Source organism: Pelodiscus sinensis, chromosome 2, assembly GCF_052426305.1.
Source record: "Pelodiscus sinensis isolate ZL-2025 chromosome 2, ASM5242630v1, whole genome shotgun sequence".
NCBI lineage: Eukaryota > Metazoa > Chordata > Testudines > Trionychidae > Pelodiscus > Pelodiscus sinensis.
The window spans coordinates 244,312,307-244,336,450 of record NC_143053.1 but is presented as its reverse complement, the minus strand read 5'-3'; the positions used below and the strand labels follow the sequence as shown (position 1 = coordinate 244,336,450).

General features: G+C 42.1%; 1 protein-coding gene and 1 long non-coding RNA gene across 4 annotated transcripts in view; one reads left to right on the top strand and one right to left on the bottom strand.

Moving 5' to 3' along the window:
• The first annotated feature begins 696 nt into the window (after window positions 1-696).
• INSIG1 (insulin induced gene 1) lies at window positions 697-23,862 on the top strand. 3 transcript variants are annotated; one of them, XM_089776783.1, is made up of 6 exons: window positions 697-918; window positions 1,508-1,923; window positions 7,579-7,703; window positions 9,273-9,439; window positions 10,316-10,415; window positions 23,258-23,862. In XM_089776783.1, exons 2-6 carry the CDS (start codon window positions 1,515-1,517, stop codon window positions 23,372-23,374), a joined length of 918 nt encoding a protein of 305 aa, XP_089632909.1. In that variant the 5' UTR covers window positions 697-918; window positions 1,508-1,514; the 3' UTR covers window positions 23,375-23,862. The 3 variants fall into 3 exon arrangements, with proteins under 3 accessions (XP_089632909.1, XP_075778882.1, XP_006129389.1); XM_075922767.2 differs by lacking the exon at window positions 23,258-23,862 and adding an exon at window positions 14,710-19,414; XM_006129327.5 differs by lacking the exon at window positions 23,258-23,862 and adding an exon at window positions 19,431-19,549 and having other exon boundaries at window positions 705-918.
• Window positions 23,478-24,144, bottom strand: part of LOC112546860 (uncharacterized) — a 25,728-nt gene continuing 25,061 nt past the window's right edge. The window contains exon 3 of the long non-coding RNA XR_012902117.2: window positions 23,478-23,606. This is a non-coding gene — a long non-coding RNA (uncharacterized LOC112546860). The remainder of the gene's footprint in view (window positions 23,607-24,144) is intronic.

The following is a 24,144-nucleotide window of genomic DNA, read 5'->3' as shown; positions in this document are numbered from 1 at the left end:
GTAACTACACTTCAGTTTTATTTAGTGAATCCAGTTTGAAAGCTCTGGGCAAAAAAAAATGCTGCTCCAGGCTCATGGATTGCTCATGAACTTGGATTTTAAGAACAGAAGAGCCAGTTCTGAGGCTCTATCTACTCTGACCTCCTGCATAACACAGGCAACAGCTGCTGGGGGTCAGAGCAGGACAGGCTGTTTCACAGCTTCGCCACTGATAACTTTGCATACGGTGAATGAGGGCGAGAGTTGGAGCAATAGAAGCTGTCAGGGTTTATTACCAGGTGTGATGGGGACTAGCGCCCAGAAGGCAACAGGACCTATCTGTCCCCTTACCCCGTTAGGCGCACCAGACACTTGAGCATCCTGGTCCATTCTGGTCTTTATGGCATCTGCCCTGCCCAGCCCCTCAGGTGCCACGCGACCTCCCCACCACCCTTGGCCTCAGCCAGTTTAAGCCGGTTGCTTTTTCCGTTGGGACTGGCCCAGGAACGTTCGCTCCGTTCGTTGGGGACCCTTCACCCTCCCCGCCACGGCCGGGCGCACAGCGCGCGCTCTTCTCTTTCCCTGCCCCGCCCAGCCGCGCGCCAGCTCCTCCCGCCAGTCGGCCCTGAAGCTTCGCAGCTGTCAGCCGAGGAGGAAGGCGGCGGGTGGTGTGTCCCGCACGTCATATCGGCCGCCTGGCTCTCATTGGCTGCCGAGCCTCACCAGACCGAATGTTGTGCCCGGCGCCGCGCGGAGGCTCCTTCCCTTCCCCCCACCGCTCCGAGGGGAGGGGTAGGGGCCGGCGCTCCCTCTGCCTCCAGGGTAGGTCGGGAGCGGGTAACGTGACATCGAGGCTCGCTGCTTATAAACCTTTCCCCAGACCACTACAGCGGCCGGACGGGACAGGACCGGGAGGAAGCCCGAGCAGCGCCCCTGCAGGTGGGTGCCCAGCCGCGGCAGGCAGGGGACACAGCAGTCGCTGCGCTGGTCCCTGGTGGGGGGAGGCTGGGAAATGGGGATCCCTTCCCCCCCAGCGTGGCGGGCGCTACCACATACCTCTTGCCCTTGGCGGGCGGGCGCTGCCAGCCGTGGGCTGAGGGAGCCCGGGCCCCTGCAGGGACTGCGCTGCATGCACGGAGGGGCTTGGGACAGCGGGCGCCCCTGCTCCTAGAATAGCGCCCGCAGGTGGGAGAGGGGCCTAGGTAGGTTGTCATCCTGGGCTGAGAGGGGGAGTCGGGTTGACCGATGGATTGAGACGCGCCGGACAGGCTGCACTGTTTGACCTGCTCTTGGCCCTTCCATAGCCTTGTCACGCTCTAGCTGTAAAATGAGCGGGTGAGTGGTGGGGATCTAAATTAATTTGGGCTCCTCCAATGGTCGGTGTTCTACAAATGCTAGGCATTTCTGCTTGGGAGTGTATGTACACATGCACACAAACACGCACACAAGTGCAGAGGATTTAGGCCTGAGTGACTGTCCCTGTTTTGGGGCCCTAAAAGCCACTCTTTTCTCTCCATGTGAATGGTAGGACCCAGATGGTGAAGCCAATGCCCAGATTGGAGAACTGCAGCTGGAGCTGTTCCTGCACTGCTAGAGGAAGGCATAAAAACCAACTGGGGAAAACTGCTGTGGGACTAGCTGCCAGGGTGGGTGAGATGCTGAGCTCTTCTGTCTCAAGCTCCCCACGGACTCTGGTGGGTCATGGAACACGGACCCCTAGCACTTCCATTCTCAGAAGCAATACTAGTAGCAGCAACAGCAGCCTGAACTTGAACCAACATCTGGTGCAACGGAGCCTGGTGCTCTTTGCTGTGGGTGCTTTCATGGCACTGGTGTTGAACTTACTGCAGATACAGAGGAACGTGACCCTGTTCCCCGAGGAAGTTATTGCCACTATCTTCTCCTCTGCCTGGTGGGTGCCCCCTTGCTGTGGGACAGCAGCAGGTGAGTCCTGTAGTTGACTGGGAGGTGGTTTAGTCAGCAGCAGTGTGAGAAGGAGGGAACAGGCCCTAAGGATCTGTGATCTGCATGTTTTGGGGCTAGCCACACGTCACATGAATGTAGCTGATGTGAGTTGTGGGGAGAAGGGAGGGGGGGTTGGACTTGGTGCAGCTTTCCCCACATCAGGAGAAAACTAATTTCATATGTGGCACAAAGTACTCAAAGGTGATGTACTGCTTTTTCAAACTGCATTGACATGTATATGAGGTATTAATACTCAGTTCAGCTGGTCAGTATTTCAGCAGCTATGTGTTCTGAAGAAATAATTAGCCATTTCTCTACACACAGCTCTTCAGGGCTGATGCAATTTCTGCAGACTGTGGTGTTCAGAGTTTTTCTCCTGTGAGCCAAGAGATGCTCACACACCAGACAGCAAGTGGAGAATCAGGAGTATATCCTGAGTATCTTGTTTTCTGGCAGGCCTGTGAACAGTGCTAGGACCTAGTGCAGCAGCAGGCATGGCTCTCCTCACTGCTTGCTATATGATTGGTTCCCTCTGAAACTGGTGAGCCTGCAAGGTTCTGTTACTATTGGCTGCCTGAGTGAACAGGCCACAAACAGAATCAGAAACAAGGAAGTCACATGTCAGCGGGGGATGAGGAAAGCCTTTCTGGCTGCCTGCCCTGTTTTCTGCCTAGAGCTGTGCAACTGCCAACAGCCATAATCTCTGTTTATAATATTTGAGTACTTGCAAACAGCATAGTCTGTAACAAAACACACAATGAATATGAGGCCTTTGCTGTTCAATTGAAACAAATGGGCAGCTGACCTCGGTATTGTTACTAATAATCTTACATCTTGATACTGTACACTTGGTATATACAGGTGGCACTGGGGAAATGATTACAATGGAAATACCAGGTCAAATTTACAACAAATAAAATAAAGAAATGTTCCCATGGCCATTTTAAAACACAAATAGAAAAAAAATCTTAACTTAAACCTTCCCACATAGTATCTGCAATCCAAATGTTATAACGTTGTGTTAGTACATTAAAGTAAGAGTAAAATCTATAGTCTGGCTTGTGGAAACTGAGAATGCTATGGAAACCCCATAATCAGTGAAAAGGAATCCTGCCCTTCCGAGTTGTTTTGCTTGGCCTAGTAAAACGTGCAACATTAACAAAAAAAAAAATCCCTTTTCAGCTCTGGCTGGAGATAAAGTTCTCAATCTTATTCTTGTAAGAACCCTGGAAATGCTGGAATTTTTTTTTAAACAGAGCATTTTTCTTTGTGAGTAAGTATACATAGAAAATTACATCATCACAGATAGACCTGAAGTCTTTTTCTTCAGGAGGACTAAATTGAAAACTTTCATTTGAGTTTTGTGTCCGCTGATCAGAGGATTATGGGAATCCATTTTTACCACACACCGACTTTAGTTCCTCTACCACTGTACACTAACATCTACCCAAAGATGTTAGAAAATACTGAATAGCTTGTATTGTTCTTTTAAACAAAAGCAAAGTTTAATAAGCTATCTAGTTTTAGCTGATCCTTAGTTGCTGCTGAGTAATTTTTAAGCAAAGACATTTGTTTGAAGCTGTAGCTCAGAGGACACCAACCAGTAGATTGGGATCTCCTGGTAGATCTTGGAACCTTTGACAGGTGATCCTGACAGGTTTGGCTGGGAGGCTATCAAGTGCTGGCATTTCATCTGCCCCTTTAGCACTGCTGTGCTGCTCCTGCTCTCTGCCTTGGAGTTGCCCTCCCCCCCCCCCCCCCCGAGAGCCTCCTGCTTGCTGTACAGGGCATGGGAAGAGGAGGAGGAGGGGTGCCCCTCCCACCTTCTTGTACCCATCTCCACAGAGTGGGGTGGGGGCAGAGATGGAGAGAGTTTGCTGGCTGCTTTTGGAAGTGATGCAGGGCCAGGGTAGAGGTGATCCTGCCTTAGCCCTCAGAAGCCACCAGTGGTAAGCAGTGCCCAGCTGGAGCCTGCATTCTGAGCTCTGGCCCCAATCCTTAACCCCTCCTGCACCCCAAAATCCTGCCCTAGCCCTGAATCCCCCTGTACCCAACTCACTCCCAGAGCCTACACCCTAAACCCCCTCCTGCACTTCAACTCTCTGCCCCAGGTTCAGCTCTGAACCCCTCCCACACTCCAAATCCTTTAGCCCAAGATCAGCATCTGCACCCACTGCACCCCAACCCTTTGCCCCCAGCCTGATAAGTGAGTGAGGTTGCGAGAAGGAGCATAGTGAGCAGGGGTGGGGCCTCAGAGGTGGGAAGGAGGCAGGGCAAGGGTGTTTAGGTTTGAGAGAGATCCTAGAATTCACTTAAATTAATTTATCTCATGCCTCCTCTCCTAAAGTTGGAGACCACTGCTGTAGCCATTAATACTGTTTCCAAAGCAAAGTACTCTGCCTAAGAGTGAATATCACAATAGACACCAAAGAGAAGACATCTTTTATCAGGCAATCTGATTCTCAATGTCAAAACTAGTTGCTGCCCTAATGGCATAGCTCATATAACATTCTAGAATAGTCTGAAATTCCAAGCTTGTATGTATCTCTTCTAGCTAGCTACAACTTTGAAGCTTAAGCGCATGGCCAAGAACATGTGTGAAATGAGATCTAACAGTCCTTTCATAGTCAGAATAAATTCTGGAAATAAGAGGTGACTTCTACCTTTTCTAACATGTGGCCATGAAAAACAAGATGCCACCTAGAGTGAAATTGTCTGTAGTTACAATGGAATATAACTTTAATTGGTACAACTGTCAGCAGAATTTGACTCATTTAAGGCTTTATTCTGTTCCTGTTGAAGTTTGTAACAAAACTCTACCTAGAGTCAGTGTAAGGCCAAAAGGGACCACTGGATCATCTAGTTTGACCTCCTGTATATCACAGGGCAGCAGTACCTCCCACACACCAAGTCCAGTAACTGAAAAAGACCAAAGTCTTACAGCCTTCTGGAAATTATACTATTGTGTTCCTCAGACAGAGAATGAGGGCCCCGATTGCGTAAGTGCTCAAGGCTCCCACTATATCTGGCTCTAATCATTCCTGCTAATCTTAGCATGTCACTTGCACCTTCTGCTGCAAAGAATGGCAGTGACCTGGGGGGAGGGCGGAAATGTTCCATTTTTGCCTTTGATCTGGGGAAGAAAATTCCTTCCTGACCCCACATATGGCTGTCAATAAGAACAGCTATCCAAGCACCAGAGGAGAGAATGCTCTGTGCCATATGGAGTGGTCCCATCTCCAGTTGTGGTCCTCCCTGATGCTTTAGAAATGTGGTATTTAAAACCATCTTTCCGGCGTATATCTGATATCCATAAGGGGGACTAATGAATGCCTGACGCTAGCAGGGGGTAGGCTAGAATGCTGAAGCCAAGACAAACTGGAAGTGCTGTTGAGCCTTCCCCCTTCTATCAAAAGCTATCTGGTCATAAAAATGCGCTCATGAATTTGACCAACTCTTAAAACAAAATAAATTGTTTGCACCTACTATTTTCTTGACCTGAATGGGAGTAGAAATGGGTCATTTATAATCCATCTAGTATTCGAATGTCACTCTTTCACAGGCTATCATAGACTCTTGTGTTGGTGGTTATATTGACTTGTTTAATGAATGGGTTGCATTGGGGAGTTTGCATTGAGTTGTATACGTGGTAAATCAACCTTTGAAGAATTGTGGCAATTGAGCCAAATAATCCATCTTGTTCTGGCTCCCTCCTATCACTGACTCATTACAACAAATGAAATTATTATATACAGATTAGGTATGCAATAAGGCTGGTAATTGGCTGTTAACTGTCACCGTGATCTAGTGCTTCTATATAGATGTAGTAGCTGAAAGTCCATACTATGGGTATGATTTGTAAAGTCGATTATAGCTAAGAACTAAGTGGCTAGTGATGGATCATGAATCTCAGTGGTGACTGAACCTGGTGATATTCTAAACAAAGTGTTCAACCATACTTGCCATTGTTCTCATCACTTCACACTTATTCAGACATTCTAGTCTTCAGAGTGACAACCTTAGAATTTTTTTTATAGCTAGGGTGGGAGGCAAAGTTCTGCTCATGATTCAAGTCCAGACAGTATTTGTGCTCCTGATCAGGAATGTTAAAATACGGTTATAAAGTAAACCCTGTAACTGCAAAAATTTCAGTGGTTACACACAGAGGAGGGCAGTTAGTATCCCTGGAGCTGTTGTGCTCTGGCTCCTGCTTGTCCCTCCTGCACCCCACATTCTGCTGCCTCTGATGCAGAGGGGAGGGCAGCTGGCTCTCCAGAGGCAAACTGTGTACCATGAGCCTACATGTAACCGTGAAGGCTAACCAATGAACCCAGGCTCATCAGTTAACCACGTACACAGTTACACTTTAACATCCCTAGTCATGAGTTGTAGTGACTTCAGTGGTCTTTGGATCCGGCCCAAACTCAAGCTGCCTATAACTCAGTCATGCCTATTCAGCTGTTACTGGATGGTGCCTTCGCTATTAGGGCTGTCAACATGTAGGCAAATACACGGTTAACCGTTAAGCCTAGGCTTATTGGTTAATCTTATTGACTACATGCACTTCTTTCCCCCTCCCCCTCCAGCTGCCTCTGTATCAAAGGCAGCAGAGGTGCGGGGGGAGCTGGTACACATGGGAATCTGGCTTTCAAGCCAGCCCCCCACACCTATCGGCTCATGCGAGCCACTCTGTGGGATGCTAGTGCAGCCTTTGTCTGCGTGAAGCTCGGATCCCCCGCAGGCAGGGGCTGCTGCTACCCCATGCTGCTGCCTCTGAATCAGAGGCAGCAGCACAGGGTGGTGGGTGCTCCCTGGGAGTGAGGCCAGGAGTGCACTGGCTGCCAGTTCTGCCCCCAGTTCTGCCCCCAGGGACTATTGAATTGTCATGTAACCACTAAAATTCGATGTGGTTATACAACTATTCAATTAATCACTATCTAACCTCCCTATTCACTACTCTGAACTCTTGAAAGTAAAGGAATATTAGTCTTCACTGTTTAAATTTTCAGTAATGTTCTGAGTTGTGACCATTGTGTAACAGGTAATATTCAGATGAAGCCATACAAAGTGACACACAAACTGTTCCTTCTCCTAAGAGCAAGTCCCCTGACTCTGGAGTAGTCCTCATTTCTATACCATCCTTACTTCTATGCTGCCTTTAGAGCTGGGTGGCCAAGGAACAGCTGTCTGGGTGCCCATCTCTGAAGGCAGAGCCATCACAAAAATCACCCAGAAAGAATCATGAGACTGCACTATATCTTACCATCCTTACTTCTGTGCTGCTGCAGCATTGCTTTCTAAGCTGGGTGCCCAGCTGGTAATCACTCTTCCCTGATTACTTCTTCGCTCCTTTCAGAGCTAGGCAAAGGTGGCAATACTGTGATCACTTTGCAATCACATTTTGGACAGGACCCCCAGTTTGAGAAATGCTGTAGACTTTTACCTATAGATTTCATGGGGAAACCAGATTTCAGTCCATTACATGTTTTTCAGACATGAATTTGGTAGTACCCCTATATATAAAATTACAAGTCTTTGCTTAGAAGGCTTTGCCATGCATTTATTTGCCAAATTAATGCAGAAATATTAATTGTGTAAATGCTATGTACAAGCTGTCTCCTTTCATTCTTACAGCTGTTGTTGGCCTGCTGTACCCCTGTATTGACAGCCATCTTGGAGAACCACACAAATTCAAGAGAGAATGGGCCAGTGTAATGCGATGCATAGCAGTTTTTGTTGGTATTAACCATGCAAGTGCTGTATCCTTGATCTAGTTTACTTTTTTGCATGTTTATTTAAATGTTTATTTATAATGAACCATGGTAGCAGTGGTTTGTCTTCCCATTCAATATTGAGTGACTTACACAGGTCAGACTTAATGCTGATGGAAGAGATGTGGTCATTAGGGATATGAACAACAAATGCTTATTGGATAGTCACATTAGTCAACTGGCTGCTTCTCCACATACACACACACACACACACACACACACACACACACACTTGCTGATTCTATCAGAGGCAACAAGGGGAGGGAGAAGAGGAAAGGGTTCTTCAAAGCAGCAGTGCCGCATGGAGCCTTGGACCAGACCCTGGGCTCCATGCAGCGTTGCTGCTTTGAAACGCCATGTGGAGCCCAGAGTCTCCAGCTGGCCCAGGTTCCACGCAGTGTTTCAAAGTGGCAGCGCCATTTGGAGCCAAGGGTCAGGTGGGGACCTCTGCTGATCCCAGGCTTCATTCGGTGATGGTTCAGTGAGCACAGGGCCAGTGGGAACCGCTTGGGACCCCCCAATAGCCCCATGCAGTGCTTTCGCCTTTGGAGTATAGCAACAGTCCTAGGGCTGTTGCTGCACTTCAGAGGTGGAGGTGCCCTTATTGACTAATCAAATAGTCTATGCAAATTGACTATTCCATTAGCCAATTAATCTAAAGCTAAATTTAACATCCCTAGAGTTCATAACCTATACACGTTTTATAGCTATAACTTCAAGTATGCATTTGTAACAGATCATATTCTCCATCTGTCAAACTGTTTTCGAATGTGTGCCAGTTGAATCAATGTAACATTTGAACTAGAGATATGACCTTTTGGCTGCTATAATGGTTAATGCTCAAAGATTGGTTTCTCACCAATACTAACTGTAGTCTCAAATTGCTGGTAAAGGTTGAATCTCTAGTCAGGACCTAACTGGTGCTGAACCACCGAATTGCCAAACCACAGGAGGTCAATATTGTCTATCAACATTACCAAACACTTCCACTTCTTACTGGGCTCTTAGAAGACATTTAGAAGTAAATTAGAGCTATCAGGCACAGAACTCTGAGTCAGGACTGGTTGCTGTAGACCAACTTTATGGAACCATGGGAAACTTGGTCACACCCATGATAAGTAGATATCTGGCTAACTAAAATCATGCTGGACCACAGATGTTGCTGGACTAGAGAGGTTCAACCTGTATGGATGCTCATTCTATTGAAATTAAAATAGATACTATTTCAGCAGAAGACTTAAATCCACAGAAAGGAGGGAAAAGGTCTTAAAAGTTGTGGCCAATTTAAAAAAAAAATCCCCCTACATTGGGATTCCTTAATCTTTGGGTGCTTGGTATGAGTAGCTCAGGCCTGATGGTCACAGTTAAAAGCTCACAACTCCAACTGAAAGTCAATAGGGTCTCTGAAAATCATCTCCAAAGTCTCACTGAGCATCCAGAATCAATTGTCACTCTTAAATGGTCAACTTTAATATCTCATGTAGACAACAAGAAAGAAGTTTGCCACAAATTTTTTTCAAACAATCTGTAAGGAATTTTCCTTAACGGTCTTATCAGAAACTGGATTTTGCAAATAACATTCAACTCTCCTTGACTCTAGCAGCATTGTCACTGGGCCTTTGGTGGACATTTGATCGTTCAAGAAGTGGTCTTGGTCTTGGAATTACAATAGCCTTTCTAGCTACTCTGATCACCCAGTTTCTCGTATATAATGGTGTTTATCAGTAAGTACAACATTTCAAACTTAGCACTTAACTAACCTGACTTCTAGAGAATTTTTCTTTTTGTAAAATAGGGAAACTACAATAACTTGAAATTCAAAATTAAAATATTTTGTAACCTATATACACGAGTAATTTACCACTTCTGAACTAAGGGCAGTCCCTTAGCATGCTGTAATGCCACTGTCATGTGTCCTCTCATACAGAATCTAGGGATGTCAACGTGTAGATGACTACATGATTAACTGATAAGACTGGGCTCCGCTCCTGCGCTGCTGCCTCTGATAGAGACAGCAGTGCAGGGGCAGGCGAGAGCCGATATGCATGGGGAGCCAGATTTTAAGCTGGCTGTTCACGTGTGCCAGCTCCACACGCATGCACCTCATACAGAGGCAGTGGGGAGGGCAGGCAGGCGCCAGTCCTGGGGGTAGCTGGCTTAAAAGCCAACTCCCCACAGCACCGGCTTCATAGTACCTCCTGCCCCCTCTCCATGCTGCTGCCACTATCAGGAAGCAGCGTGGGGAAGGGGAAGGAAAGGCTACCATGAAGCAGCCTGTGTCCATGGTGGGCCCTGGCTCGCCACAGACAGAGGCTGCTCCATGACAGCAGCCTCTGTCTCTCTCCCCCCTCCTCCCTGTCACCCCTTCTGACCTTGAAGTGCCATTGACTAGCTCCACAGAGAAGGAATTGCTTAATCTTCTTTGGCTGGAAACTGACCTTAATCTAACATTGGATTTTTTAAAAGAGGAGGATTATGTCCTGCTATCACCACTTTGAGGCAGGGCTAAATTCCTCACACTATTATACTTCTATACAAGACACTATATTTCCACTTCTGTTGGGTTTTTTCTAATTTAATAACTTTTTTGTTTGCTTTAGGTATACATCACCTGATTTTCTTTACATCCGTTCTTGGCTACCATGTATATTTTTCTCAGGAGGCGTGACTGTAGGAAACATAGGAAGACAACTGGCTATGGTAACTATTGTATAATTGGCCTTTGGATGTTTAAAAGGGAAGATCTTTCATACATGTTTGTCCATGGAAATGGTGCCTGTGAGGACATCATAGTAAGCTGTACAAAGTCTCCTCTGAAGGACTGAAACTTGAGCCTAGAAATCTAGCATGTTGCCACTGAGAGAATTCTGTTACATTCATTAGTACTAGACTTTCTCCTTAATCAGAGTGCTTCCAGTGGCATTTTGAATCATGACTGGTTGCAAGCTTAATCAGAATCTTAATGTTGCAAAGTGCAGGACCACAGGAGTTATTCTCCAGTGACTATCTTCACACTTAAGTAGACAAGACCTTACGGAGAGAGGAGAGGAGGGATGGGAAGGGTGAAAAGTAGAAAGTTTGGAGAGGGAAAACTGCTCTTTTTAAAATTCAGTTTTTCATAAAAAGTTGCACTAGCTGGCTTTAGCTTCTTTAATCCTAGTATGAAAATGAATGCTGTCTCAATAACATGTGGTTCAAGGCCTACTCCTGTATAACTATAATTTCAAATATAAGGAGATAGTACATGCTGGATAATGACCTCATATACTTTATTCTTAAATAGATACCATAGAAACTTTATTTACAGCAATATTTAACAGTTAAAAGAAGTTATCTTTTTCCTGTGGCTTGCACATCAGCTTAAAGCCTGCCTGTCAAATGAATTCTGACATTGTTGGTAGTCCTAATTAATACTGCACTGATTTGTCTTCTATCTCCTCAACCACAATTCCCTGGTCTTGGAAGCCTCCTTCAATTGACTATCTCCACTATCCTGCAATGCTGATGTGATTGAGGAGTATAACCTCTCCCAAAAGAAGGGAACAGGCTTTCAAGTACTTGAAATGTCAGGTTCAATGTTCAAGATTTCCCTGAAAGAGGAGGAGAAACTGTTGAATGGCATGTGGGCACTAAAAGGAGGTGAATTTCTAGTGTTATGTAGCTTATGTAACACAGCAGGCCTCTCATGCCTTTACCTCAGCTCTCAAGTCAGTGTTGGATAACTATTGTCTTGCTAGTGTGAACACGGTCATAGTTCAACATACCTGATAGTAGCCAGGCATACTAAGGTGTTGAACTTGACTGACCCCATCCATGCCTTTGGGACAGTAGTTTTCAACAGTGGCTTGCAGAAAAGTCAGATTAGGAAGATTGGAGAGAAGGGTCAAATAATGTCAAAAGGCCATAGGGCCTATTACTGACCTAATTAGGGAGTCTTGCAGAAAAGAGGGAGGTATAAAAAAAGTTGAGTGAAGGAGCATACTGGAGGTCACCTCTCTTCAGAATTTTGGGCACATTTTGAAGGTACTCGTTTATGACATCTGGTCCTGGGTCCCATGGTTATGTTCATGCTCTCAAACTTTTCAGTCAGTTCAGTATCAGTTTTCATTAATGATATTTTTAATCTCCAACCATTAATATAATTTTAAAAACCCAGTAACAATATAATCTGTTCCTTTCCGTTAGAATGACATGCTGAACACAACCCAGATAAGAAGAAATTAGTGTTTCTAGAGTGGTGCATGTAATGTATCTTTAGAGTGAGCATTCTAAAGCGCAAACAGAAAGATCTCTTCACTGTCTCCTTGCTTTAGATCCAAAATAGATCTTAAATTACTGAGTTGCAACTGGTACCTCCATAATAAAGGATATACAGCTGCTGTTGTGTATATTTCATGCTGCATTGTGCAGCATTCTTATTAATGAGGAAGTTGTCTTTGTCCCCACCTCAAGTCTAGACAAATCAAACTGCTGCAGAAATCTGAGACCCTCCCTTCACACTGGTAACACTAAATTAGCAATGCTGACCAAATACAGAATTGGATGGGTTTTCCAGGAAGAATACCAGAATTAAAGTTCTACAAAGAAAGGGCAAAACTTGACAAAGGGGATGATGAGGAGTTACTGTAACAAATAAGAATCCTTTATTGCTATCATTACTAGAGATGGAGATTTTTCCACTGAAATAACTGAAAAATAATCTTTTTTTGTGGAATAGAAACTTTCTGCATTAAACTTCAGATTTTTTTTTTAAAGAATTCATTTGCGTTGAGGAAAAAAATCAAAACAGTTGTTCACCTGGAAAGTGTTTTCACTCCTCTCTTGCAAGGAAAAAGCAAAATTGTTCAATAGCCTTCTAGCAGGCAGGCAGCAAGCTGAAGGTTCCGTTGTAGTTTTCCAAAAGTAGAATTTTTATGGAAATTTCTTCCTTTGAAAATATTGCACTTTGACTTTTTTGATAAAATGTGAAACTTTTTTTTTATGGGAAGGGATTTCCAGCCAGCTCTTACTATAATTTTGAAAAATCCATTATCACTAAAAGTTATAAGAAAATATGAATGGTTAAACTGAAAATGGAATTGTGTAACCTGTTCCATTAGATCTTCTCTAATGCTTTTTGGATGATCTGAAAAATCATTCAGTGATCCATCAGGTTTCTGTGGAAGAACCTAACAGATTTGTAAACAAGGGTGGGAGAAGATACACTATTATAGTTTAAATTTAACCTGAACTAAATGGTTATTTTTATAACAACGTTCTCTACACTATAGCCACACAGTGAGCCAGTTGAAAGCTCTTGAAATCCTATAAATATGAAATCCTATAAATATGAGTGGTAGATGCTTTTTTAGAACTAATTAAAACAGGGGTGGGGAGCCTCAGGCCTGGGGCCAGATGCAGCCTCTGGTTTCCCTCTGGCTCTCCTCCCAGCATTAAGGAGCCTGCAGTGGTGCTCCAGTTTGGAGCACACAATCGAGTAGCCTGGGTCCCCAAGGCTCTGCTGTGCAAGAAGTGTCTTTCTCCTTCTCAGTCAGGGGCACGTCAGTGGGGGTTTGTTTGGGGGTCTTTTGCTTCACTTGTGTGTGTGCGCCCACCCCGTTTTTTTTCCTGTGGGTCAGTGGCCTCCAACCCAAAAAAGGTTTCCCCACCCCAATCTTAAAACAAAAAGCTGTACACTTAGGCTACGTCTAGATTGGCATGATTTTCCGCAAATGCTTTTAACAGAAAAGTTTTCCGTTAAAAGCATTTGAGGAAAAGAGCATCTAGATTGGCACGGACGCTTTTCCGCAATCTAGATGCTTTTTTGTGCAAAAAAGCCCCGATCACCATTTTCGCAATCAGGGCTTTTTTGCGCAAAACAAATCTGAGATGTCTACACTGGCCCTTTTGCACAAAAGGACTTTTGCCCGAACAGGAGCAGTATAGTATTTCCGCAAGAAGCACTGATTTCCTACATGAGATCGTCAGTGTTCTTGCAAAAATTCAAGCGGCTAGTGTAGACGACTGGCAAGTTTTTCCGCAAGAATAGCTGCTTTTGCTGAAAAAGTTGCCAGTCTAGACACAGCCTTAAAGAGTTCTTTCAGTGGAAGAAAAGTTGCCTTGTTTGCCATCTCTTGTAATCTGGAGCAATATGACGTTCATTAAATTGGCTTTGGCTTAGGGATGTGAAGGTTTAACCAGTAGGGGATGGGGCAGCTCCCCAACTGCAACAGACAGGGGGCTGCTCCAGCTCTATGGGGGGCCCACAGGAGACAAGGGTGCTCCAACATCCCAACCAGCACAGCTTCTGTCTCCACAGGCCTGGGCACCTCTGCTTGTAGCAGGGGAGCTGCCCTAGTCCACTCACCTGCCTCTAATTGGTTAAGAAGTTAAACAATCTGGGTTAGCCAATTAAATAGTATTTTACATCCCTTCTTTGGACACAACCTGGAGTTCGACCTGCTGAAGTGTATAACCCATCTGATTGTGCTGCCATCCATGTTGACACTATAAGGTCTTCTCCAGTAACCAGATTACTATAGTGTGTTTAAGAAAGCCATCTGTACATCTTATGTAAAAGTCTTCTCTTATAATTTTAAATAACAGGACTAGACTCCTCCCTATCTTAACATTCTGGATCAAAGGAGTGAGTGTTGAAATGGAGGCTTAATTCTCCACTGCATTGCATCTTTGCCTAGTCACAGCTAAGGGATTTGGTGTGTGTATAATTCTACCAAATCAGAAAGGTAGCATCTTATGCCACTTTGCTTGTATATAAATGACTAGAGAAAGTTCACGACAATGCAGAATCAAGCCCAGTGCATGTAAGCCTTCAACTCGCTGTCAGAATTGTACCTTTCTACACTTCCTGATTGTACTGTGTAGCTTTTAGAAGCATGTCTTCTTTCTCTACCTCTGTATATATTTTTGGTCTGGTGAAGAACATAGTGTGAGGCTGCCCTAGTTTTCTGATTGTTATAATCTTCTGGAGTCCAGTATTTTAAATGTGTTCTAGTTACACATGGAGAACTTCATAGTGAGCAGAATACCTGAGACTGAGGCTACAACTACTCCTGATTTCTCTAAGACAGTAATATGGTTTCCAAATAGAAGCTACTGCTACCACCACCCCTGCCACATCTGGAGCTAAACAGTTAAGCATCGTGGATGGCAAAGTCTCCATTTTTGTATTGCTACCATGATTAGACAGCAAAGAGATTAAGAAATAAAAATGCACCCTAGGTGTATTGTATTTGTTTGGCACCCTATAGCATCCAGATAAACTTGAAAAATGCAATGCAACAAAGTCTGTCATAATCCTATTCCATAGCATGTGACTTTTTTTTTTTTTTAAACTTGCAACTAATGACTGAGTGAACTCCATGCCTTGCTGAAATTGATGGTAACAGTTTCCCCCTCTGGTTCATCCTTTGTTAAAAATAAATAAAACTTTGCTATACAACTGTTCTTTGTGAATTATTCACTTTTAAAATGCGAGTAGGAGACTGTCACAGCCTTAGATGGTGTCTGACTCTATAGAGTCTAAACAAATCCCCTTCATGGAGTTTGGGTGTATTGACAAATTAACACTTTGATCAGAGTTCCCCTCAAACATCTCCTCTGGGCTTTGATGCTCCTCTGGTTCCTTCTACTGGACTACTGACTTCATACCTTAAGTTAATTCTAGAGATCTTGTATGGCCCCCTTTGTATTTGATTGGGATAATGGAACCATGTGAGTCAGAACTCCAGCATGATTACTGCCCTATAACAACATGGATGATTTCAATGTTGGCTCATTGAGGAAACAACTTGATTGTTGTGACTTAGCACATGATGTTCGTTATGAAACAAAGGTTGACTATCTTATAGTATTGTTGCTTGCTGCTTCTGTTGTGAGAAACTTCACTTCCTGTAATTAAGTGGACTCCTCCCTTTTTGTCTGTACTACTTAAAAGCATGGCTTTCTTTTTGCTCATCACACAGGTGTGCCTCTCTTTAGGACTGCCTTGCAACAGTAATGTGACCATATGATTAAGATTTAATGACTATAGTTCCCTCTTAATAAGGCTTTCATAAACATCTGTCTGTTCATTTATGGGAGGTAATAAAGGTACTTTTGCTCTCTTTTTTTTTTTTTTTGAGCAACACAAGTTATGACATCAGATACTTAATTTGATGGTAGCTGGTAAACTCCTAAAATACAGTAGGCCCTGGTTGTGCCAGTGAACACCTACCTGAGCCTTACCTTGAGAAACATTTGTACTGAGCAACCTTACAGGGCACCTGTTGCATCTTAATTTGGCAAGTAGCTAGGTAGAGCTAGAGACTAATCTCTAGCCCCCACTCACACTTGACATTCCTCACTTAAAATCAACCTTCTAGAACAAATTCATCCCTGGCATAATAAAGTGCAATAGGAATTTTCAATAGGAATTTTCAGGCCTAACTTTGAACCCTCCCTTCAACCCCCCTCCCCATCCCCCCACTCCAGAAAAAAACCCCAAAGTGTGGACTCATGTACCGAGCTGGGCTGTTTAAAACATTTTCATTAGTCACCCTCTATCTCTCTCCACCAGTTTATTGAAGCTACTCTTGCTGTATCTTTTCACAAACCAAGATTATAAGCTTTCCTAGGTAGGGATTATATATTTGTATAGCACCTAGCACAATGGGGCTCCCGCAACAGGAGTTTCTCAGTACTAGTGTAACTTGTCTGGGGCTATGTCTACACTACAGACATTCTGGGATGCCAGAGGTGTCCCAGAAAAACTCTGCTGTGTCCAGGGAACCTATCTGTTTTTTCGGATTAGTTTCTGAAAAAGTGGGCACATTCTTTTGGAAGCCTTGTTTTCCTCATTTTATGAGGAATAAGGGCTTTTCTGAAAGAGGAGGTTTTCCCACATTTGGCCCTGTGTAAACAGGCCAAATGTCAGAAAAGCATCTTTCAAAAAAAGAATCAGAGAAAGATACGCAAATTGAGAACCACTATTTGTGTATCTTTTTCCAAAAAATAATAGAGCCTAGGAGAGCTTATTATACTTCCCACAAAATAACTTTAGGGCTCTTGTATCACTTTGTTGCAGCAAGTTGTGTGAAATAGAGAATTCTATGAGGAGGCTTTACTTCTGACTAAGGCTGTTAAATGTCACCCTAGAAAGCTGAATTCTATCCTAACATTTGCTACAGAGTTTGTAATGCTAAACAAGTCACCTAAACCAAACTTTTCTGAGGTGGCTATTTTTTTTTCCCCCCCTGGGAGCCCAGTTTTATTTGTGCCTTAATCTCTGTGCCTCAGTTCCTCATCTATAAAATGGGGATATCATCCCCTCACCTGGGGATGCTGTAAAGATAAATGTATTAATATTTATGAAGTGCTCAGATGAACATTTAAAAAAAAAAGCCTGTGAGGAAATGAAGAATTCTGTATTCCATATAGGACTTAGATTATGTGCAGTAATTAAGGCCTGGGGCTACACATTGAGTGATGAAAGTAAAAAGAAATATTGAATCACTACCTGCTAAATGAACACACACAGTCTAATGCACTGAATAAAGCAGGGATCTGATGGGAAATAAATGTGATCATGTAAAGACTATTATTATGAATACACAGAAGGAGAATGTTAATTTTGGCACTTTCTAATTTGAATGCTTTACTTTGCAGTACTAATTATTTTTGTGTGTGATTTTTTTATAATGTGTTATCTAACACTTCTGACTGTTACAGGTGAAATCAGTAGTGCTTTGAGGGTACAATTATTTTGAAATAACTGATGTTTCTAAATAACAATGCAAGCATCTACACAGCAATTCCGTTATTTCAAAATAATGGATGGCTTATTCTAGCTTCTGTAAACCTCATTCCACAAGGAATAATGCCTATTTCGAAATAGCTGTAGTGTGGACACTCCATGGCTGCCATTTCAAAATAGCTCCTCCCCAGGGCTATTCAGAGTAATTACTCCCTAGTGCTTCCTGTGGCTCTAAATTGAGGTAGCGTGTCCACATTAGGGGAGCTGGTCTCAGACTAATTTTGAGGCTTCCCTGTAGTATAGATGCACTATTTCAAAATAAGCTGTTTTGGAGTATTTCAGAATAGCTTATTCCAAAATAAGTGTGCAGTGTAGACGTACCCTCAGCTTGCTTAGTCTCTGTAATAGACGCCCCTTAAAGTACCCTGCTTGAAGCATAATCCTTCTGCTTATAGTATCAGTTAATTTGGGCCATAAAGGAGAAGACTGCATAAATTATAAACAACTTCCAAATTCAACCTTGATTCCTTTCACAAAGATATGTCCATTTTCAACACTGTCATCCTGGCTGTACCTTTGTCTCTCTTTAAAACTGCTTGGATTTTAATATTCCTTGATTACTGTCTGGAAATACTTCACATTATGTGAGAATAATAGCTTTGAGAACTCTTGTCCAACTAGAATAGTAGGGAACCACACTAGTAACCCTTTGGTTATATCTTCTGGAGTTTTATTTCACAAACTTGGATCTATCCTCTATTCCTTGCAATTCCAAAACTTCCATGGACTGCACTGTTCTGGATGGGCAAGCAGTACAACACGTAGGGCCCTGTAGTATATGGTATTAATATGCAGATTAACTGAACTAGCAGGTAATCAGGTTTAGATATCAATGCCCAATCTAATCCTTTTAAGACAAACCAGTTGTGAAGTGCAAACCATGTCAGAACATCCAAGGATTTTTTTTTCATTTTCATACAAAGGCTTTGCCCTGAAAATTATATTGCTTCTTGGCACAAATGTTAGGTTACAAAACAGCCGTGCATGACCAATTTCAATATAGTTTAACATTTGGATGCTAATAGATTCTAAAGAAAACAGTAAGAAGATTTTAGGAAAAAATTGGAGTGTCTGCAACAAATGCGAGCTAGTGTTGGAACACTACAATATTAAAATAAATCAGTTTTGACAATGAGCAATTGATGTAGACAGTTAATGTCAGAATAATGTGATTCATAAAAATGAGCACACTTAACTGAGAACAAAAGCAAATTTGGTGCTTTATTTTAGTCTTCAATAGAAAATCATTTCCGCCCAATTCATTATATGGATAGTTCCATAGTACATTTTTAGATTGTAATATGTGGGTTCAGTTCTGGAAAACACTGTTAGAGTAGTAGGGGTTAAGTGCATGGTAGATGCTTAAAGGTACATACTTAAAGTTGAAGCAAAAGGGTTTTCCTGAAGTAAAGATGGATGTGCTTCTCCAAGATTGGGGTCTGCATGACACATAATGTTGTATTAAAACTGATGAAAGTTCATTGAGCTGGACTTATACTCTGCTCAAAGTTCTGAAGTATTAAAAGTCTATTAATTGTTTGGGGAGCTTATTCTAAATGCTACTCATTAAATCTAATTTTGTAAGCATTAATATGTAGAGCTAATAGTTTAGGGCTATGGATGAAAACTTTCTGTGCAAAGAGAAAAATACCATTCCCATTTTCAGATTGTGAAGTGCCTTGTTTAAAAAGTCTCATAGCACATCACAAGCAGAGCTCAGATTAGAACCCAAGTGTTCTAAACTCCCAGGCCTATAACCCATATACTGGTCCAGATTTGTTCAAGTTATTTCAATAATTTCTAAAAATACTAGAAACATTGAGTACTGTAATGTACACCTCACTAGCTAATGTATGTCATAATAAAATGCAGTACAGTGTACTGTATTAATCACTTTTTTCTTTTTGTTTTTTTAACCACAGGGTATCCCTGAGAAACCACACACTGATTAGATCCTTGGAGCAAAAGACATGGTGCCAGTATGAAAACAAAATTAAGAAGATGTGTTCTTATTTTTGACTGAGGATTATTTTTTCTAAATCTCTATGGGCGCACTGCACAAGTGACTTGTGAAAAATACTAATCCATTTTAGAATAGCCATGTGAAATGAAATGCTTATCTTGAAATCTTACCTTGATTTACTGCATAAGTATTTGTGCTGGCTGTTCCCTGGAAGAATTTCATGTCAAGTTATATACAGCAGTTCTGGCTAGGTGGCAATTTTCCAATTACCAGATTCCAATTTAAGTTATTGAAGCAGCTGCCATATTTCAAAGCCTTGAAACTAAAATTTAATTACAAGCTCTTGTATCAGTGCCCAAAGGAAGTAGATTGATGGTGCTTTAAAAAAGATGAAGTGAGGTTTAATAGGAATAGTATTTATCTAAATCTTTTTTTAAAGGGGTTGTTTAAAAATAAGCGATCTAAATTAAATCAAAAGCATTAATGCAATGCTTTGAGTTATATGAAGGAATCATGCCCATATTTGTAATGCTGCACTGCATATTTGAAGTAACTTAGTATAGAATCTATAACTCACTTCATAACACTAGGTGAATACTATAGACAATCTTGTTTCATGTAGTTTGCTTTAAACAGCTAAAATTTGTAAATGAAATTTTTACAGTTTCATTCCAGCTCATCTGTCTATCTAATAACCTTATGTGTATGCTTGCCAAAATAGGGCCAAAATCTGGCCCCAATTCCATAAGGTACTTTAAGCATGCTTGCTTGAAGTTTGGTATATACCTCAGTATTTTACTGGATCTGGGCCTCAGGTATGCTGAGTGCCTGCAGTCCCTCTATTACTAGTGAGAATTGCAAGTGCTCAGAATTTGGCCTCCATCTTCCATTAAAATTAATAAGAAATACTTGCATTTATTTCCTTGGAAATTGAATCAGGCCCTAATAAGCAGATGATGAGCCTCATCTTGCTTCCACTCAGAGTTTTGACTGAACTCAATGGAAGCAGAAGCAATCTAGAATTGTCCTTACTGTTTAATAAATGAAACATCGTTACTAGGTTCTTTCTCAGTTCAATTTTAGGAGAGATCGTTACTTTATTTTTTCACAATCCTATAAAACTTGCAATCTGTGATTGCCTTGTAAAAAATAGTGCTTATGTCACTACATTAAACATTTGGTGTTTCTAAATATTTAGTTCTAGGGAGCACAATGTATACATTTAATAGCTTAGACCACAGTAGACTTTAAATAGCAAGTATTAGGTCTTGAAATTAAAGTGCAATGTACAGTAAAATCTGAGCCTCATATTCTCTTCAATATTCATTATTTCTTATGAGATATTATAGAGAATGGTTCTTGAATTCATTTCAATGCTGCATGGAGGAACAATTCAGCAATAATTTAGCTAGCAGAGTTAGCTTATTGTTGTCCCCCCCCCCCAATCTTTGAATCCAAACTTTTAGAAATACTCCAGTTTTGTGGTTATGATGTGTGTGTACATTTATCAATTTGCCTTTTGTATTATGCATTTTTGTTCATTTCCAGTCTTATGTAGCCTTAGATCTAGCCTATGACATCTGTTTAGAGGCTGAGCAATCAGCAAAAGAGACATTGAGACTAAATATCAGTGTTTGTAATTTTTTGAGGGAAATAGTAATACTTTGATGCAGAATTCAAAATCCTGAATTTGAGAGGTAGGGAGTAAACAAAAGTAAAAGACTAGCACACAGGCTGTCTGAAACTGAGCCCAGTTCTGATCTTGCTTTAGTCAGTGTAAATCAGTAACTACGGTTGCTTCAATGGAGTATCAGTGGTATAAGGCCTCCTACTGCAAACCTTTATAATGGAAATAGCTGTTGATAAGGATAATCATTTTAGGTGCAATAGGACACTGAGAAATGTATGTGCATATGTGCTTTCAAGATCAAGGCCTAAGATCAGGATAAAATGGCTGTGTGCACTATTTGGAAAAATCTGTTAAGTTGAAATAAATGTTACCAGTGTACATGCCTAAATAACCAGATGTGGTTAAAGGGAACAATGAGTTGTAAATATTTGATCAAGACAGCAGTAAGTATTTAAGATGTATTTCTAAAAGACAAACTAAATCTGTATGTGTTAGAAATAATGCAGCCAAAAATGTAAGTAAAAAGTTCAGTTTTGCCAATACTTCTAAGTATATTAACCAAAGTGACCAGTTGTGGGAGAGTGAATGAAATTTGCACTATTCAGGATTTGAACACTTAAATTCTCTTTCTTACTGATAAGTTTTCAGCAGCGTGTTTGGTTTTACCTTTTTACTATTAAAGGTTTAAGACCAAGTAACTTATTTTTGTGGATTTTCTTTAAGAAAAGCGTATTAAATGTGAACAACCTGGCTAGTCATTCAGTCATGAATTGTGATGGGCAGCAAGTACTACATCTAACACACAGTTTTTAAAATTTAAATGAAATATTGAGGCAGTTGGCTTTTAAAAATAAAATGAACTGTAGTTGAGTGCTCAACTACTCACTTTCCCACTGTCTCTGTATGAGAGGCAGCAGAGGGGGAATAGGAGCCAGTGCTGGGTGGCCTATGAGCTACCCTTGCTGCAGCTCTGCATTTTAAATGTAGTAAGAGCCACCCGACTCTTACTACATTTAAAATGCAGAGCCGCAGCAGTCCCAGCTTGGTCCTGGTCACGCCAGTCCGGATCTAGCCCCACTACAGCTCTGCAGTTTAAATGTAGGAGCCAGGCTGCCAGCACACCTGGCTCCTACTACATTAAAACTTCAGAGCCACAGTGAAGGTTGCTCCTGGAGTGATACAAGCCAGGACAGAACACCCTTTTTTTATAATTGTATAAATTATTATACAATTTTGTATCATTTGTATAATAATGATACAAATTATATTGACTACACAATTAGTCAGTTACCCGCCTCTTAACATTCTTAGTAGGGTGGAGATAAATGAAGTAGGCTGGAGCCCAACACTATTCTATTCAGGTTCACAATATAAAAGAGCAGTACACCTTTAACAATCTTACAGATGTAGTTGTGACCCATATTGCGACTACATGCAATACTGCTGGAGGACCACACTGTATTGTGTATGTATCACTGTGGGCCAGAGATTGTATGTATGTCTATTCTACTCCATGGGGAATATCAGATCTCACGGAACTAAAACAGCAGGGAATGATTAAGGCAAATCACTTAGGTTTAAACACCTATGGAGATGTCCTCCCAGTGACCCTTGCATATACTGGTTCAAACTGGATTTTCCAGAGACCAAGGCTATATCTACACTATATAGCGTTTTTTTGGAAAAACTTCACTTACGTCCATACTGCAATTGCGTCTTTCAGGAAAAAATCGGACGAACAGAGAGGTTTTTCTGACATTAGTAAACTTCTTTCTACACGGCAGAAGCCTTTTTCCGAAAGAGCTCTTTCGGAAAAAGGCGTGTGTGGATGGGGAAGAGGGAGTTCTTTAAGAGTAAGAGGAAAAAGGAAAAAGCACTGGTTCTCTGGTGACCACTCCATCATAGTAATCGCAGCTCAAGTGTAAGATAGTGTCCACACTGAATGGATGCTATCTTACCAAAAAAACACTTTTTCGATGCGCTTTGGAAGTGTGGATGCCCTCTTTCAGAAGTTTTTTCAGAAGATCTCTTCCAGAAAAGCTTCTTCCGAAAGAAGCCTGCAGTCTAGACGTAGCCCAACAGACAAAAGAGCTTTTGGTACAAAAAAGTCTGCAGTTAAGACTTACTCAAGGGTTTTTTTCTGATTCAACAAACAGGACTTTCTGCTGACGGTGGGCCTCGGCCCTTGTGGATGGCATGGAAAGTCTTCAGCCTGTTTGAGCCCCATAAGACTGGTGGGTGACTCCTGGCACATTTTATTGTTTTCTTTGTAATGCTTTTAAGAATAAAGGTGCTTGCTAAGGAAGAGCTATGTGATAAGTTGTAATTGCTGGCAATACACTCTTCACAGAGAGAAAGTGAAGTGCAGGTATGGTAGTCAGAAGTCACCATTGTGGTGTCCTGTCAGGGGGCCTGGTTCTTCAATGATAAATACCCATTCAGCTGCATGCATATGCTCTTCTCTGTGTTGTGTTTGCTTGTGCAAATAGACTCCCAAGAGAGCATCTAAAAACCACAAAATCAGAAAAGGATTGAAAGCATCTGGCCAGGTTTACTGTCAAATGAAGTACAATAATAGTTGTCAGTAGACTCTACCAAATCACTACACATAGGTACCCCTTAACAATGGACTAACTCAGTCAATGCCAGGAAAGAGACATTGCCCCCTCAGTTGGACAAAGTCAGGAAAAAAAATGTTACACATCACTCCTGACATATGTGGTGTTATACCTAGATCCACCTTGTACGGGGGGGGGGGGGGGGGAGAAAATATAAATGTCTGGTATTTTCTAAATAAGATGTAATGTAGATTGTGATGTAATGTCAAGCATGTCCGGTATTTTTGTTGAAACTATCTGGCAACCCTATTAGCAAAGTCTTTACACCTAGGTTTATGTTTCAAGTCCTCATCTTACTACAGCAGGCACTGACCTTGAGGTAGACAGGCTTGTTGCGGATAGTGCAGTGGAAGGCAGAGTTGTACGGCTTTAGAACCCCTGCTAAGAAGATAGTGGAACAAAAGTCCTTGCCTTGAGATAGGTCA